Raw genomic sequence first — 17449 nt, 5'->3', positions numbered from 1 at the left:
CATAAAATTCCACAGAGGTAGAACTCCCAGTCTCACCTGCAAGCTGCCGGCGTATTTCGTGGGGTGGATGGGGGGATGGGCCTGATCTGTCTTGGTTCCATTTCGGGGGGTCGGCCCACCCCTGTCCAAGATGCGTTGTGCAAATCCGCCCCACTGAGGGTCTCCGGTCTGCTGCTCCACCAGTGGGGTGAGGTTCAGGTCCTTGGGGAAGATGTTGGTTTCTGTGCGGGGGTAGCTGATAAAGCTAGAGGAAAAGTAAAACAACAAAAAGGGGCTTATTTAAAGGACCACCGAGGTGACATGTGACATGATGAGATAGACATGTGTATGTACAGTGCCCAGTACACAACTAACTAGGCTGTATTCCTTTTTTCTTTCTCTGACTGAAAGAGTTAATCATCACGTATACAAGTGACAGCTTCCATCCGGGTCAGACTGGGTCAGACTATAACATAACCCTCACTGATAAGTAATTACAGCCATAAAACACTTTCCTGTCAGTAAATGGCTTCCGAGAGCAGGAATGAGATAAAAAGGGTCAATAATTCATAGATTTCAGCTCTAGCATACGTCAATGAAGGGGTCACTGAGCAGAGACAATGAAATAGTAAAAACTTAAAAACTAGATTTAAATATAAAATAAAACTGTGGGATATGTGAAAAAGTCATTTTTAGGAGGAGGAGGATAGATACAATTGTTTTTCTCATCCGTTTATTTTCACCTCAGGTGTCCTTTAAGAGACAAAGCCCCATATGCAATTTACTTTTTCTCCTTGGTGATATTTTCACAACTTGTAAATAAAATGCCCTTTAAACCACCAGAAAACAATACTCAAAATAATTAAGACAGTACTTTTCACCAACTTGTTGGTACTTTTTCCATTGCAAAGTACTGAAAAGTTATTTGAAATCGAAGATGAAAAATTATCGCCTGGGAGAAAAGTCAGGTGAAAAAGTGAATTGCATATGGCCCAAAAAGTAACTGCAAAAGAGTAACCGCAGTGGCACCAGTCATCTCTCTGCCATTAACGTTTAGGAGATCGATCTCACCCTTGTGTGTACAGCTTCTCTGCAATTTTCATCGTCTCTTTGGCTCCGATTTTAAGTTTTCGAGAGGCCAGTTTCTCCATCTCCTGCGCACAAATAACAGTAATATGATACCGTCTGGAAGCACAAGGGACACACTACACAGTAAAGCAATATGTAACATGATGAGGTAAACATAGGTACATGTAGTACTAGCCTTGCTAAGGCCTCACTCACATTAGGCAATGCAGATGGCAGTGTAAGCAGTATGCAACGCGCCTAATCGCACTGCCACCTACGTTGCTGTGCACTGCTGACCGTATTCACTACAGTGACATCAGATCAGTCTTTCCATGCTTTGCTGTGTTTAAAGGGAACCAGAGAGCATCAAAAATTAAATTTTGGGTTTCATACCACTTTAACCACTTCCCCTCCCCTGGGACGAGTAACTACGTTCCTGCAAAATCCCGTATCTCCTTGCAGGGACGTAGGTACTACGTCCCTCCCCGCCGTGCACTCCCGCTCGCGCACCCGCGCTAGTTACCGCTGCCGATCGTTAGCCAGGAGATGAATGAATGCAAACGCAGTTCCCATTCTTTAATCTCTGTCCCCATAGGAATGGTCGCAGGCATCAAAGCATTACAGCGATCATTAGTTTACATCCAGCGGAAGCCATGTGCGCACACTGCTTCCTATTTAACGTACTATAAGTACACAATAAGTATTAATGTGCGAGGACATCTTGTGGCCAAATAGTAAAAATACATCTATACAAAGTTTTTTTTTCATACACTTTTTTTTTTCTATTTAAAATTAACCCCTTACCTCCCACACTCGCCAATAGTTAACCCCAAAAATGTTTTTTGGGAAAAAAAAAAAAAAAAAGATGATGGGCTTGTAATTAGAGATGGACGCAAAGATAAAAAAAAATGCACCTTTATTTCCAAATAAAATACTGGCGCCATACATTGTACTTGGGAAAAATGTTAAGCATGGCAATAACCGGGACAAATGGGCAAATAAAATGTGTGGGTTTTAATTACGGTAGCATGTATTATTTTAAAACTATAATAGCTGAAAACTGAAAAATAATGAATTTTTTACATTTTTTTCTTATTTTTCCTGTTAAAATGCAATTAGAATAAAATAATTCTCATCAAAAAGTACCACCCAAAGAAAGCCTAATTGTGTAAAAAAAAAACAAGATATAGATTGTTTTGTTGCGATAAGTAGTAATCAAGTTATAGGCAAATGAGTGGAAGGAGCGCTGACAGGTGAAAATTGCTCTGGTTTTTTAAAGGGACTCCGAGCAGTGCAGAAACTATGGAAAGATGGATATCATTTTAAAGCTCTCTTTCTCCTCTTTCCAATGATATATAAACCGCCGCCCTACACCTTTTAGTTTTCGCTATTTTTGCAATTGAAATTGAATGCAGCTGCTGACTTTAGGAAAAAGTCGGCCTGTGTAATACAATGTAACTATGGAAAGATGGATATCATTTTAAAGCTCTCTTTCTCCTCTTTCTGGCGACACCTAAATCGTCGCCCTACGCCTTTTAGTTTTCTCTATTTTCGCGATTGAAATTGCGGCCGCGGCAATTTCAATCGCGAAAATAGCGAAAACTAAAAGGCGTAGGGCGACGGTTTATATATCATTGGAAAGAGGAGAAAGCGAGCTTTAAAATGATATGCATCTTTCCATAGTTTCTGCACTGCTCGGAGTCCCTTTAAGGTGAAAAACCCTTGGAGGTGAAGAAGTTAAAATAGTAAGATTTCAAAAGTCGATTGCAGACAAAACAATCTCTGCAAGACAAATGTGTGCGAGGAACATGTGACCAAAGCCGCCGCCCACGTCCCATACGCACCACTGTGTCCAGAGCCACAGGCCTCCACTTGCTTTTGGGTTTGCTCCCCACCTGAACGACGGTGGCTGTGGGGTCCTAAAAACACAACAACACCTTTGTTAAGTTCACAAAACACTGCGGACTAAAGTAAGTGCATTTTCCAGAAAATTCCCTCCCCCAGCTGCTGAATGGCTCCGCCTTTGTGGGCATTGAATGGGTAGATCAGGGGATGTGATACAAGTTCAGCTCTCCTCACTTGGGGTTTTGTACATAAAGCAGATAAGTGTTCTAAAAGAGTCTTTCTGCTCTCAATGTTTGCCTTTAACCACCCTGGCGTTCTGATTAAATCGCCAGGGTGGCTGCGGGAGGGTTTTTTTTAAATAAAAAAAAAACTATTTCATGCAGCCAACTGAAAGTTGGCTGCATGAAAGCCCACTAGAGGGCGCTCCGGAGGCGATCTTCCGATCGCCTCCGGCGCCCAGAATAAACAAGGAAGGCCGCAATGAGCGGCCTTCCTTGTTTTGCTTATATCGTCGCCATAGCGACGAGCGGAGTGACGTCATCGACGTCAGCCGACGTCCTGACGTCAGCCGCCTCCGATCCAGCCCTTAGCGCTGGCCGGAACTTTTTGTTCCGGCTGCGCAGGGCTCAGGCGGCTAGGGGGGCCCTCTTTCGCCGCTGCTCGCGGCGAATCGCCGCAGAGCGGCGGCGATCAGGCAGCACACGCGGCTGGCAAAGTGCCGGCTGCGTGTGCTGCACTTTATTTGATAAAAATCGGCCCAGCAGGGCCTGAGCGGCAGCCTCCGGCGGTGATGGACGAGCTGAGCTTGTCCAGACCGCTCAGGAGGTTAAAGGCCTCTTGGATTAATTCGGATTCATAACCTCCTGCTAACAGTCTTACCCCCAATTTCTTGACCAAGAAAATCCGAGCCGCACGTATTGTTACGGCGCAGCCTGAGGAATTGGCTGTAAGGAAGCCATTGGGTCACATGTTTTGGATGAAAACTAAAATAGTTTTTGGTACCCTGTGGAAAGGAGTCTTCCTCCATGGATTCACAATGCTAGATCTTACATATCCCTGTCTACACACTGTACAGATGGAGTGGTTGTAATATACTGAATGCCCACTAGATGGTGCTATGGAGCCATCCATAATGTACGCATATCCTCAGATGACGGGCGTAAGAGGCGGGGATAGAGATTTATAGATTCTGTATCATGTGAGTGTAAGCTCTGCTGCCAACCCTCTGCACGTCGGTTGCTGTTACTGCCGCACTCCCAACCAATCTAGCCCGTACCTCCATGCAGATCTGGTAGAGAACCAGGCAGGCCGTGTGGTTAAACAATCGGTGCCTCTTCCAGCTAAACTCCACATTCCCGTCTTCATGTTCATGAGTCACTGAAAGACACAAACACACCGCAGTGAGCAACAAGCAGCAAAAGAAAATACTAAATACTACAACTACAGGCAGGTTTGTTCTTAACCTGAATCTGTACTCTAAAATTCTTACAACAAAAAGCATACCATTCAATTCATTATGTTCTCCTGGGCCCCTCTGTGCTGTTTCTGCCACTCCCTGCTGCAATCCTGGCTTGTAATTGCCTGTTTTATGCAATGTTTACAAACAAAAAACATGGCTTCTAACCAGAGTGAGAACAGCTTACTGTGTGACTCATGCAGAGCTTGGAGAGGGTGTGTAAAGCTTCTGCCAATGACAAGCAGTGCTGCACATTCCACACATTCCAGCCTGAGCCCGACAGAGCAGACAGAGAAAAAAAGATTAGATATATTACAGAGACAGTGCAACTAGGAAAGGCTGCAGTAAGACAGACCACATTAGAACAGGCTTAGGAACTTATAGGATAGAAGAAATAAGGCTCAAAATTTTGTTACAGTCTTTTTAACCTGAATCTGTTCATAAGTCGGAACATTGTGCCATCTCTGCCCTCTGTACCTCCTCTGTGCCCCCGTGACTCCAGTGTCTCCCTCCATGTAACCTGTGTCCGCTGTATCTCCTCTGTACCTCCTCTGTGCCTCCAGTGTCCTCCTCTGTCCTCTGTGTCAAGAACCGGCCCGCGGCACGCCTGCGTATACGGTTCCCGACTGCGGGTTTGACCAGATTAAGCGGGGAACAGCCTTATTTAAGCTACAAACAAGGCTGGAACCCCTCAAAACACCTCTCACTGCCACCACTAGCGTTGCTAGACACTTCCACTCTGCTGTCGAGTCCTCAGCGCGCACTCCGCGTTTTCGTATTTGGGTCAGCTTTGCGCTTAGGCCAAATACGGGAACGCCACGCACCCACACACACACACAGTTGCAATCTTACACTGTCGTGAAGCCAAGACCCACTAACAGTCGTTCCGAACGATACTGTTAGCTACTCGCACTGGCGTTGTTCGTACGTTGGGTCAGCTGCGCGCTTAGGCCAACGTATGACAAACGCCCCCACACACAATGCAATTACAATTTCCTACGGTAGTGTTGCTCAAGCGTACAATTAGGCATGAACTTATACACGGTTACACTTCAGTCTCTTCTAGGCTATGAGTGTTAGTTTAGTACGGCAGAAGTCAAACTTATTAAATAATAATTTAATATTCCAGAAAAAACATAGAACAGTGCAGAACTGAATATATACAAAAAGATTACAAAAAAACAAAGTAAAAATAGTTACAAGATAAAATGTACAAAGATAACACACAAAGCGATTTTGCTTACCAAAATAAACGGGAAATAAACGTACCAGCGTATCGATCTGGTGTTGTTGCGGGCGGTACGCACTTCTGGTCAGGAACCAGGTTAGTTCTAGCCGTGTGAGCTACCTCCAAGAACTACAAGTTGTGGCTATCCTAGCTGCGGTTTTATACTATGAAATACGCCTGGAGGCTGTAAGCCTGTTTGGACGGGGGGAAGCTAGATTTAATAACATCCTCAGACATAATTTGATTTCCCAGAGATCTGACATCCACATGTGAACAGTGTCCTATACAACAAAAGACTTTGTTAACCTCCAATCTCCCCAGGTTACAGGTGACAATTGATTAAGGCTTTCACATTGCAGCAGGATGTCCTGTGTGATCTGCTTCAAAGCAACTGTCTGATTAAGTGTTTCCTAATTACCTGTTTTCTGGCTGTCCAGAGGAACTGTATGCTAATGTCCCAGCCCCCTGCTTCCAGAGAAATTCACTGCAAATGTAGTACAGCCAGATAACCATCCCTTCAAAGCAGAATACACATGTGAGATATAGCAGACAGAAAATGACAGAGATATGTTCCTGTATTTCCTAATATCATCAGCACCCCAATATATCACCACACCTCCCCTCTTTAGAATGGGGCAAGGCAGATGATCTTCCCAGATTATCCTGCCTGCGCCTACATTGTTGGTTCTGCTTGACGGGACAACCCGTCCGCATTCCCATGATTGCTCCCCTTCCTATGTTGAATGGTGAAGCTATATTGTTGGAGAACCAAGCTCCATCTCAGCAATTTTCCATTGTCACCAGAAACCCGATGTAACCAACTAAGAGGGTTGCGGTCGGTGACGACCGTGAATACGCGACCATAGAGGTAGTGCTGCAGCTTTTGTAGGGCCCATACAATTGCCAAGCACTCTTTCTCTATGGTGGCGTAGGCTACCTCCCGGGGTAGCAGCTTCCGACTTAAATACAGAATCGGATGTTCTTCCCCAGTCTGGTTTACCTGGCTTAACACAGCACCTAGGCCAAAGGCTGAGGCGTCCGTCTGGACCACAAACCGTCGGCTGAAGTCTGGCGCTTGCAACACGGGAGGGCTGGCTAGGGCCCTCTTCAGAGCTGTGAATGACTGTTCACATTCTGGCGTCCAGAGAATCTGCTTGGGCAGCTTCTTTTTGGTGAGATCTGTCAATGGCTTGGCAAGGGCACTGTAGTTGGGGACAAACTTTCTATAGTACCCAGCAGTCCCTAGGAAGGACTGAATCTGCTTCTTCATTTGGGGGGTGGGCCAGGACACAATGGCATCTACCTTCCCAGTATCTGGACGAAGCTCTCCACCCCCCACCACATGTCCCAGGTACTGTACCTGTTTCATACCTATCTGACACTTGCTAGGCTTGACTGTTAGTCCTGCTGCAGTGATGCGCCCCAAAACCTGTGACAGCTGCGCTAAGTGGTCGTTCCAGTTGGCGCTAAACACGGCGATGTCATCTAGGTAGGCGACAGCGCAGTGTTCCAAACCTTCCAGGAGACCATTTACAACCCTTTGGAAGGTGGCTGGGGCGTTTTTCATCCCAAAAGGCATCACATTGAACTCAAACAGACCTGAGGGGGTGATAAAGGCAGACCTCTCCCGTGCCTCAGCTGTTAGAGGGACCTGCCAGTATCCCCGACTCAAATCCACGATTGTTAGATATTGCGCGCCAGCTAGCTTATCTAACAATTCGTCGACCCTCGGCATTGGGTAAGCATCTGACGCAGTTATCAAATTTAGTTTTCGATAATCTACACAGAACCGAGTGGTCTGGTCCCGTTTGGGTACTAGCACTACAGGTGATGCCCATGCGCTGTGCGACCGTTGGATCACCCCTAGTGACAGCATTTCCTCAATCTCCTTGCTGATGTGGGCCTGAACCTCAGGGGAGACTCTATAGGCTGACTGTCTAACCGGCTTGTTATTTCCGGTGTCAACATGGTGTACAGCCAGGCTGGTCAGACCAGGGCGGGCTGTAAAGGTACCACGGTAAAGGGTCAGCACATCAGATAGCCCAGCCTGCTGCTCTGCTGTCAACTCCGGATTGATCTGCACCTCGGCAACAGAGTCGGTTTCCTGGGTGGATGCCAGGATGTCAACCAGGGCCTCTGCTTCACCGTCCGGTAGCAAACTGCAGACAGGGAGAGCGCAAGCGGTTCTAGCATGATGTTCCTTTAACATATTTACATGGTATGTTTTCAGCTGCTTACCTCGGTCTTCCAGCGCGACCACATAGGTCACATCACTAATCTTCCTATGTATGGTATAGGGCCCATCCCAAGCGGCCTGCAGCTTATTCTGTCGCATCGGGTTTAGGACCCATACCTTGCGACCTACCTCATAAACTCTCTCCCTAGCCCCGTGGTCATACCACTGCTTCTGGGTGGCCTGGGCTTGAGTCAAATTCTCTCGCACTAACCCCACCAGGGTGTCCATCTTTTCCCGGAACTTTAGAACGTATTCCACTATGGAGACCCCGGGACCCATGTCCTGCCCCTCCCAGACCTCTCGAATGAGATCGAGGGGTCCGCGTACCCTCCTCCCATATAATAGCTCAAAGGGCGAGAACCCGGTGGATGCCTGGGGCACCTCACGATAAGCAAACAGTAAGTGGGGCAGGTATCGCTCCCAGTCTCTCCCTTGCGATTCAACAAACACCCTTAGCATCTGTTTCAGAGTACCATTGAACCGCTCACATAACCCATTTGTCTGGGGGTGGTAAGGGCTGGCCATGATGTGTTCTACCTGCATTTGTTTACAGAGGCATTCCATTAGGCGCGACATGAATTGCGGGCCGTGATCGGTGAGCATTTCACGGGGAAAACCGACCCGTGAGAAAATGCGCACCAATGCGTCCGCAACCTTGTCTGCCCGTATGGAGCTCAGGGCTACAGCTTCAGGGTAGCGAGTGGCATAATCTACCACCGTAAGAATGAAACGTTTCCCTGTGCTGCTGGGTATCGCTAGAGGCCCAATTATGTCAACAGCAACCCTTTGGAAGGGCTCCTCTATTATGGGTAAGGGCCTTAGTGGGGCTTTGTCGGTGTCACCTGCTTTGCCGACCCGCTGACAGGCGACACAAGACCGGCAAAAATCAGCAATATCTGTCCCCATGTGGGGCCAATAAAAATTGTGGGCAAGCCGGGATTTGGTCTTGCGGATCCCCAAGTGACCAGCCAGGGGCACCTCATGTGCTATTCTTAATAGCTGCTCCCTGTACCTGTGAGGAACAATCAACTGCCGGTCGGCCTCCTCCACTTCAGACGGCTCAGAGGGAATAACCTCTCTGTACAGTCTGCCGTGTTCCCAGTACACCCTCACCTTGTCGCCCTCCACCGGTGCCCTGTCCGCCAGACTCCTGAGCTCTTCCAGGCTGCTATCAAGTCGCACAGCCTCGGAGAACTCAGCGCTGTCGGCCACAGGCACCAGGGAGGTGGCAAACTGAGAGGCCTCTGGGTCCTCAGAGCCAGGCTCTGAAGTGGAAGAGCCTGACCCAGTGACATCAGCCCCTTCAGTGGACAATTCGTCTGCTGCAGCCCGGTGAGCACTGCGGGTCACCACTGCAGCTGATGGAGCGTTCACTGCACACTTCATTATGCAACACATCACATATGACATCAACATTATCTGCATTCATGGGAACAACGTGTCCTCCTCCAGGCCTGGGCACTGGAGACTCACTAGGGCTGGCTCCTAGTACACAGTCCGTAGCCCCTGGGGCCTCACCAGCACTCCCCGCTTGCACAGCATTATCACACAGTACCTTGCAAGAGTCCGGAACTTCTGCGGGGGATGCAGGCTCCATGGGGTGTGGAGTAGGCTCATACCGGGCCACTAACCGTCCCAGGTCAGTACCCAACAAAACGTTCGTGGGGATGGCATCCGTTACCCCCACTTCTTTCATTCCGCTGCCGGCCCCCCAATCCAGGTGGACCAAGGCGGTGGGTATGGCGGGGGTGACACCCCCAACTCCTTTGACAGCCATAGTCTTGCCAGGAATGTACTCCTCGGGGTTCACAAGCTGGGGGTGCACTAGAGTCACCTCTGCTCCAGTGTCTCTTAGACCGGTGGTAACCGTATCCCCAACCGTGACAGGTTGCAGATTCTCTGCATAGCTACCTGCATTCCTGGTGGCACACAACGCATTTCGGGCCCCGCCAGAGTTTGGGGCTTCCTTCTTCTTTTCTGGGCACGTAGCACTGATGTGACCCGGTTTGTTACAGGCAAAACATCTCCGAGTGTCAACGGTGGCTGTTCTACCTCTCGGCAGCTGCGGGACTTGGCTTCGCTGGGTGCTCAGAGGAGAAGGTCTCGCAGGCTTTTCTCCCTTCCAGCTGGGCGCCGTAGTCCTCCGAAAGTCAGATGCTCGATTGGACGTGTAGGCATCAGCAACTTTCGCGGCCTCATCCACGGTCTTTGGCTCTCGGTCCCGTACAAACTGCCGGACCTCAACAGGGCAAGTGTGGAGGAACTGGTCTTTTATTATCAGTTCCTGCAGGGCATCAAAGGTTTCAACAGCCAGTCCTTTTACCCACTGCTGGAAGGCAGTGCGCAGGTTGCAAGCATGATCCAGGTAACTGTCATTAGGACCTCGCTGCACTGTCCTGAAACGTTTGCGATACACCTCTGGCGTGAGGTGGTATCGCGCAATAATGGCTTTCTTAATCGCCTCAAAGTCTGTTTCTTCCTCCTGGGGGAGACTCACAAATGCCTCCAGGGCCTTGCCTCTCAGCCCTGGTGTGAGGTATCTTGCCCACTGCTCACGGGGCACCCCATACTGCCGACAAGTCCTTTCAAACCCCTGTAGGAAAGTGTCTATGTCAGAGTCCTTGTCCATAACGGGGAACTTATCCAGGGGGATTCTGTGGACTCGCTCACCTTCGCGTTCTGCGGGTCCAGCAGACCGGTTCTGCTGCTGAAGTTTAGCCAGCTCCAGCTGGTGTTGCCGTTCAGCTCTTCCCTCCTCTGCCCGGAGTCTGTCCCTCTCGGCCTGGAGTCGCTGGGCAGCTTGTTCCCTCTCTGCTTGTCGTATTTCCCTCTCTGCTTGCCGATGTTCCAGAATCAGCTTTAGGCGCAGTTCGGGCTCAGCCGAACCTAGTAGCTGTAGGTCGGCTTCCAGAGATGTCATCTCCGTGTTAGGTGGATCATCCAGGACATCGTCTCCACTCGCATCCTGTGGCGGGAGCGATTCCTCCTCTGGCGTGTCGTGAGCTGCATCTGCTGACGTTGAAGCACGGGCTCGTTCTGCCTCATCATGCTCCTCGAGCGCACGAACTAACTGCTCCTTAGTCTGGCCGCTCACCGTCTCGATGCCTTTGTGCTCACACAGGTTGAGTAGTATCTCTTTGTTTTGCCTTGCATAGCTGGATGCTTTCTGAGCCATCGTGTTGCACAAAATAAAAAGAAAAAAAAAGGGGGGGAGGGAAAGCAAACACCAAGTGTGTATCTTTGAACAAAAAAACGTATATAGATTCTGCACTGAGTAGACTTCTGTAGGCTAGTTGCTTCTAGCAAGCTTCCAGCCTTTAGTACTCAGAATAGCGAGCTAAACTGCGTACTAATGTACTAAACGATGCCACCACTGCCAGCCAATTATGTCAAGAACCGGCCCGCGGCACGCCTGCGTATACGGTTCCCGACTGCGGGTTTGACCAGATTAAGCGGGGAACAGCCTTATTTAAGCTACAAACAAGGCTGGAACCCCTCAAAACACCTCTCACTGCCACCACTAGCGTTGCTAGACACTTCCACTCTGCTGTCGAGTCCTCAGCGCGCACTCCGCGTTTTCGTATTTGGGTCAGCTTTGCGCTTAGGCCAAATACGGGAACGCCACGCACCCACACACACACACAGTTGCAATCTTACACTGTCGTGAAGCCAAGACCCACTAACAGTCGTTCCGAACGATACTGTTAGCTACTCGCACTGGCGTTGTTCGTACGTTGGGTCAGCTGCGCGCTTAGGCCAACGTATGACAAACGCCCCCACACACAATGCAATTACAATTTCCTACGGTAGTGTTGCTCAAGCGTACAATTAGGCATGAACTTATACACGGTTACACTTCAGTCTCTTCTAGGCTATGAGTGTTAGTTTAGTACGGCAGAAGTCAAACTTATTAAATAATAATTTAATATTCCAGAAAAAACATAGAACAGTGCAGAACTGAATATATACAAAAAGATTACAAAAAAACAAAGTAAAAATAGTTACAAGATAAAATGTACAAAGATAACACACAAAGCGATTTTGCTTACCAAAATAAACGGGAAATAAACGTACCAGCGTATCGATCTGGTGTTGTTGCGGGCGGTACGCACTTCTGGTCAGGAACCAGGTTAGTTCTAGCCGTGTGAGCTACCTCCAAGAACTACAAGTTGTGGCTATCCTAGCTGCGGTTTTATACTATGAAATACGCCTGGAGGCTGTAAGCCTGTGTGGACGGGGGGGAAGCTAGATTTAATAACATCCTCAGACATAATTTGATTTCCCAGAGATCTGACATCCACATGTGAACAGTGTCCTATACAACAAAAGACTTTGTTAACCTCCAATCTCCCCAGGTTACAGGTGACAATTGATTAAGGCTTTCACATTGCAGCAGGATGTCCTGTGTGATCTGCTTCAAAGCAACTGTCTGATTAAGTGTTTCCTAATTACCTGTTTTCTGGCTGTCCAGAGGAACTGTATGCTAATGTCCCAGCCCCCTGCTTCCAGAGAAATTCACTGCAAATGTAGTACAGCCAGATAACCATCCCTTCAAAGCAGAATACACATGTGAGATATAGCAGACAGAAAATGACAGAGATATGTTCCTGTATTTCCTAATATCATCAGCACCCCAATATATCACCACACTCTGTACCTCCAGTGTCCCCCTCTGTGTCACCTCTGCCCTCTGTACCTCCTCTGTGCCCCCCTGTGCCTCCAGTGTCTCCCTCCATGTAACCTGTGTCCGCTGTATCTCCTCTGTACCTCCTCTGTGCCTCCAGTGTCCTCCTCTGTGTCACCTCTGTCCTCTGTACCTCCTCTGTGCCTCCAGTGTCCTCCTCTGTGTCACCTCTGCCCTCTGTACCTCCTCTGTGCCCCCCTGTGGCTCCAGTGTCCCCCTCTGTGTCACCTCTGCCCTCTGTACCTCCTCTGTGCCCCCCTGTGCTTTCACTGTCTCCCTCCATGTAACCTGTGTCCGCTGTATCTCCTCTGTACCTCCTCTGTGCCTCCAGTGTCCTCCTCTGTGTCACCTCTGTCCTCTGTACCTCCTCTGTGCCTCCAGTGTCCTCCTCTGTGTCACCTCTGCCCTCTGTACCTCCTCTGTGCCCCCCTGTGGCTCCAGTGTCCCCCTCTGTGTCACCTCTGCCCTCTGTACCTCCCCTGTGCCCCCCTGTGGCTCCAGTGTCCCCCTCTGTGTCATCTCTGTTCCCCTGTACCTCCTCTGTGCCCTCCTGTGTCCCTGTGTCACCTCTGCCCTCTGTACCACCTCTGTGCCTCCAGTGTCCCCCTCTATGTCACCTCTGCTCCCCTGTACCTCCTCTGTGCCCTCCTGTGCCTCCAGTGTCCCCCTCTGTGTCATCTCTGCCCTCTGTACCTTCTCTGTGCCCCCCTGTGGCTCCAGTGTCCCCCTCTGTGTCATCTCTGTTCCCCTGTACCTCCTCTGTGCCTCCAGTGTCCCCCTCTGTGTCACCTCTGCCCTCTGTACCTCCTCTGTGCCCCCCTGTGGCTCCAGTGTCCCCCTCTGTGTCATCTCTGTTCCCCTGTACCTCCTCTGTGCCCTCCTGTGTCCCCGTGTCACCTCTGCCCTCTGTACCTCCTCTGTGCCTCCAGTGTCCCCCTCTGTGTCACCTCTGCTCCCTGTACCTCCTGTGCCTCTAGTGTCCCCCTCTGTGTCATCTCTGTTCCCCTGTACCTCCTCTGTACCCTCCTGTGCCTCTAGTGTCCCCCTTTGTGTCATCTCTGTTCCCCTGTACCTCCTCTGTGCCCTCCTGTGCCTCCAGTGTCCTCTGTGTCACCTCTGCTCCCTGTACCTCCTCTGTGCCCTCCTGTGCCTCTAGTGTCCCCCTCTGTGTCATCTGTTCCCCTGTACCTCCTCTGTGCCCTCCTGTGCCTCCAGTGTCCTCTGTGTCACCTCTGCTCCCTGTACCTCCTCTGTGCCCTCCTGTGCCTCTAGTGTCCCCCTCTGTGTCATCTGTTCCCCTGTACCTCCTCTGTGCCCTCCTGTGCCTCCAGTGTCCTCTGTGTCACCTCTGCTCCCTGTACCTCCTCTGTGCCCTCCTGTGCCTCTAGTGTCCCCCTCTGTGTCATCTCTGTTCCCCTGTACCTCCTCTGTGCCCTCCTGTGCCTCTAGTGTCCCCCTCTGTGTCATCTCTGTTCCCCTGTACCTCCTCTGTGCCCTCCTGTACCTCCAGTGTCCTCTGTGTCACCTCTGCTCCCTGTACCTCCTCGGTGCCCTCCTGGGCCTCCAGTGTCCCCCTCTGTGTCACCTTTGCCCTCTGTACCTGTTATACAAGTTTAAAAGCCATTTTTTTTTTGACTTTTTTAAAATCGATTTTCTCAAAAACTTCAACTCCAATTTGAAAAAAAATTTCGTCTTGTTCCCATGGAAACACAGAATCCATGCCGTTCGTACCGGCGGGTCGTTCGTAAGTCGGGCGTTCTTAAGTCGGGGACTACCTGTACCTCAGTAGAGGGGAGCCGCAGGATAATTCAGAGGCTTCCTGGATGCATACATGTGATATAGGCATAGATGTGTCTCGGCTGAGCTCCGCCCAGAATCTAGCGGGTGTACAGCAGTCACCAACCTCCATCAGTGCCTTGGCCAGCAATCAGCTAAGCGAATCGACTCAGGCACTGTTCTGCCCACAAGGCTTTATACTTATACAAGGCTTTACACCCCCACTTCGCTCCTCCAACAACATCTTCCTATCCACCCCACGCATCTCGCACTCCCATGGATGACTACAGGACTTCACTAGAGCTTCCTCCATCCTGTGGAACTCTCTCCCACTGTCCATCAGGCTTGCCCTCTCCTTCATCATCTTTAAACAAGCCCTCAAAACTCACCTCTTCATGGAGGCCTACCTCACCTCGACGCTGCCCTAACTCTCTCTGCCGAGTACCCCTCGATGCAGCCCTCCCTCCTTTCCTGTCACCACCCCCTCCCTCTAGATTGTAAGCCTTTCACACGAGCCTTCCTCCTTTACTATCATACAGGATTGTACACTCTACCCAGAGAAATGTGAACTTGTATTACTGGGACTACTACTGCAATGTATGATCTGGCATTGTGTGTCTGGCTGATTGTATTGCTTGTCACTCCTATTATTGTCTGTAACATTTATTGTACAGTGCTGCGTAATATGTATGCTCTATATAAATCCAATAAATAATAATAATATACTGCTTGTAATTGTACTTTCCTGACTGCAGAGCTTTCTGCCTAAACTGGAAATTACATTTTTATGCAAGATGGCTGCTTCCAGGACTAGCGGTTATCACCAGGAGAGAGAAACGTGGTTTCAACTAAGAGGACATTACTGGAGTTTTTTATCTAAAAACAAACAAGCGGACAGACATGGAGGGGAAAACAGGGAAAGAAAGGTGCTTCCTGCCTCTCTCTCCAGTATTTCCCGTTATCAGGGTACGGAGTCGGGGTGATCGGACGATGCGGACCGTACACGCTGTGGCTGCGGTGTGACCCCGAGAAGCGGAGAGACAGATCGCCGTACCTTTGATCTTGTAGAAGGTCTCGGGAACGAAGGCCTGGATGGCTTTGAATCTCTCCACCACGAACCCCAGCGTGGGGAACTGGCAGCTGCCATAGCTGATCAGCTGATTGGCCAATACGGAGGGGAAGATCTTCTGGAGGCGGAGAGTCTGGAATCTGGTGAAGGCGGCACCTGTGCATAAATAACACTCATTAAAGAGGAACGGTGGTCAAAATAATATCATAAATAAAATACCATATTATTACACATTATTTAACCAATAAGAAAATAATGCCAGAGGAAGCCAGTGGTTTCCCAGAATGCTCTGGGAGGAGAATTACACACAGCTAAACAGCCTAGGCTGTGACATCATAAGGATGTATGGTAATTACCAAAAAAGTTGGTATCCTGAACAATTTACTACATTCTGATATGTGTCACTACATGGCCTCTTTACTGCATTCTGCTGTATGCCACTACAGGGCCTCTTTACTGCATTCTGCTATATGTCACTACAGGGTCTCTTTACTGCATTCTGCTATATTTCACTACAGGGCCTCTTTACTGCATTCTGCTATGTGTCACTACATGGCCTCTTTACTGCATTCTGCTATATGTCACCACAGGGCCTCTACTGCATTCTGCTATATGTCACTACAGGGCCTCTTTACTGCATTCTGCTATTGTCACTACAGGGCCTCTTTACTGCATTCTTCTATATGTCACTACAGGGCCTCTTTACTGCATTGTACTATATGTCACTACGGGGCCTCATTACTGCATTCTACTATATGTCACTACAGGGCCTCTTTACTGCATTCTGCTATATGTCACTACAGGGCCTCTTTACTGCATTCTACTATATGTCACTACAGAGCCTCTTTACTGCATTCTGCTATATGTCACTACAGGGCCTCTTTACTGCATTCTACTATATGTCACTACAGAGCCTCTTTACTGCATTCTGCTATATGTCACTACAGGGCCTCTTTACTGCATTCTACTATATGTCACTACAGAGCCTCTTTACTGCATTCTGCTATATGTCACTACAGGGCCTCTTTACTGCATTCTGCTATATGTCACTACAGGGCCTCTTTACTGCATTCTACTATATGTCACTACAGGACCTCTTTACTGCATTCTACTATATGTCACTACAGGGCCTCTTTACTGCATTCTACTATATGTCACTACAGGGCCTCTTTACTGCATTCTACTATATGTCACTACAGGGCCTCTTTACTGCATTCTACTATATGTCAATACAGAGCCTCTTTACTGCATTCTGCTATATGTCACTACAGGGCCTCTTTACTGCATCCTGCTATATGTCACTACAGGACCTCTTTACTGCATTCTGCTATATGTCACTACAGGGCCTCTTTACTGCATTCTATTATATGTCACTACAGGGCCTCTTTACTGCATTCTGCTATATGTCACTACAGGGCCTCTTTACTGCATTCTGCTATATGTCACTACAGGGTGTCTTTACTGCATTCTGCTATATGTCACTACAGGGCCTCTTTACTGCATTCTGCTATATGTCACTACAGGGCCTCTTTACTGCATTCTACTATATGTCACTGCAGGGCCTCTTTACTGCATTCTGCTATATGTCACTACAGGGCCTCTTTACTGCACTCTACTATATGTCACTACAGTGCCTCTTTACTGCATTCTGCTATATGTCACTACAGGGCCTCTTTACTGCATCCTGCTATATGTCACTACAGGGCCTCTTTACTGCATCCTGCTATATGTCACTACAGGGCCTCTTTACTGCATTCTGCTATATGTCACTACAGGGCCTCTTTACTGCATCCTGCTATATGTCATTACAGGGCCTCTTTACTGTATTCTGCTATATGTCACTACATGGCCTCTTTACTGCATTCTGCTATATGTCACTACAGGACCTCTTTACGGCATTCTGCTATATATCACTACAGGGCCTCTTTACTGTATTCTGCTATATGTCACTACAGGGCCTCTTTACTGCATTCTGCTATATGTCACTACAGGGCCTCTTTACTGCATTCTGCTATATGTCACTACAGGGCCTCTTTACTGCATTCTGCTATATGTCACTACAGGGCCTCTTTACTGCATTCTACTATATGTCACTACAGGGCCTCTTT

The 17449-nt window shown here is 48.8% G+C and overlaps 1 protein-coding gene across 2 annotated transcripts in view; it reads right to left on the bottom strand.

Moving 5' to 3' along the window:
• TOP3A (DNA topoisomerase III alpha) overlaps window positions 1-17449 on the bottom strand; it is a 65724-nt gene that overhangs the window by 19432 nt on the left and 28843 nt on the right. For both annotated transcript variants that reach the window (XM_068243527.1, XM_068243526.1), the window contains 5 exons: window positions 15327-15497; window positions 4169-4269; window positions 2892-2966; window positions 1051-1133; window positions 37-244 (listed from right to left, as the gene is read on the bottom strand). In XM_068243527.1, coding sequence (XP_068099628.1) covers window positions 37-244; window positions 1051-1133; window positions 2892-2966; window positions 4169-4269; window positions 15327-15497 — 638 coding nt within the window. The remainder of the gene's footprint in view (window positions 1-36; window positions 245-1050; window positions 1134-2891; window positions 2967-4168; window positions 4270-15326; window positions 15498-17449) is intronic.

Source organism: Hyperolius riggenbachi, chromosome 7, assembly GCF_040937935.1.
Source record: "Hyperolius riggenbachi isolate aHypRig1 chromosome 7, aHypRig1.pri, whole genome shotgun sequence".
Classification (NCBI taxonomy): Eukaryota; Metazoa; Chordata; class Amphibia; order Anura; family Hyperoliidae; genus Hyperolius; species Hyperolius riggenbachi.
This window is presented reverse-complemented; position numbering and strand designations above follow the sequence as displayed.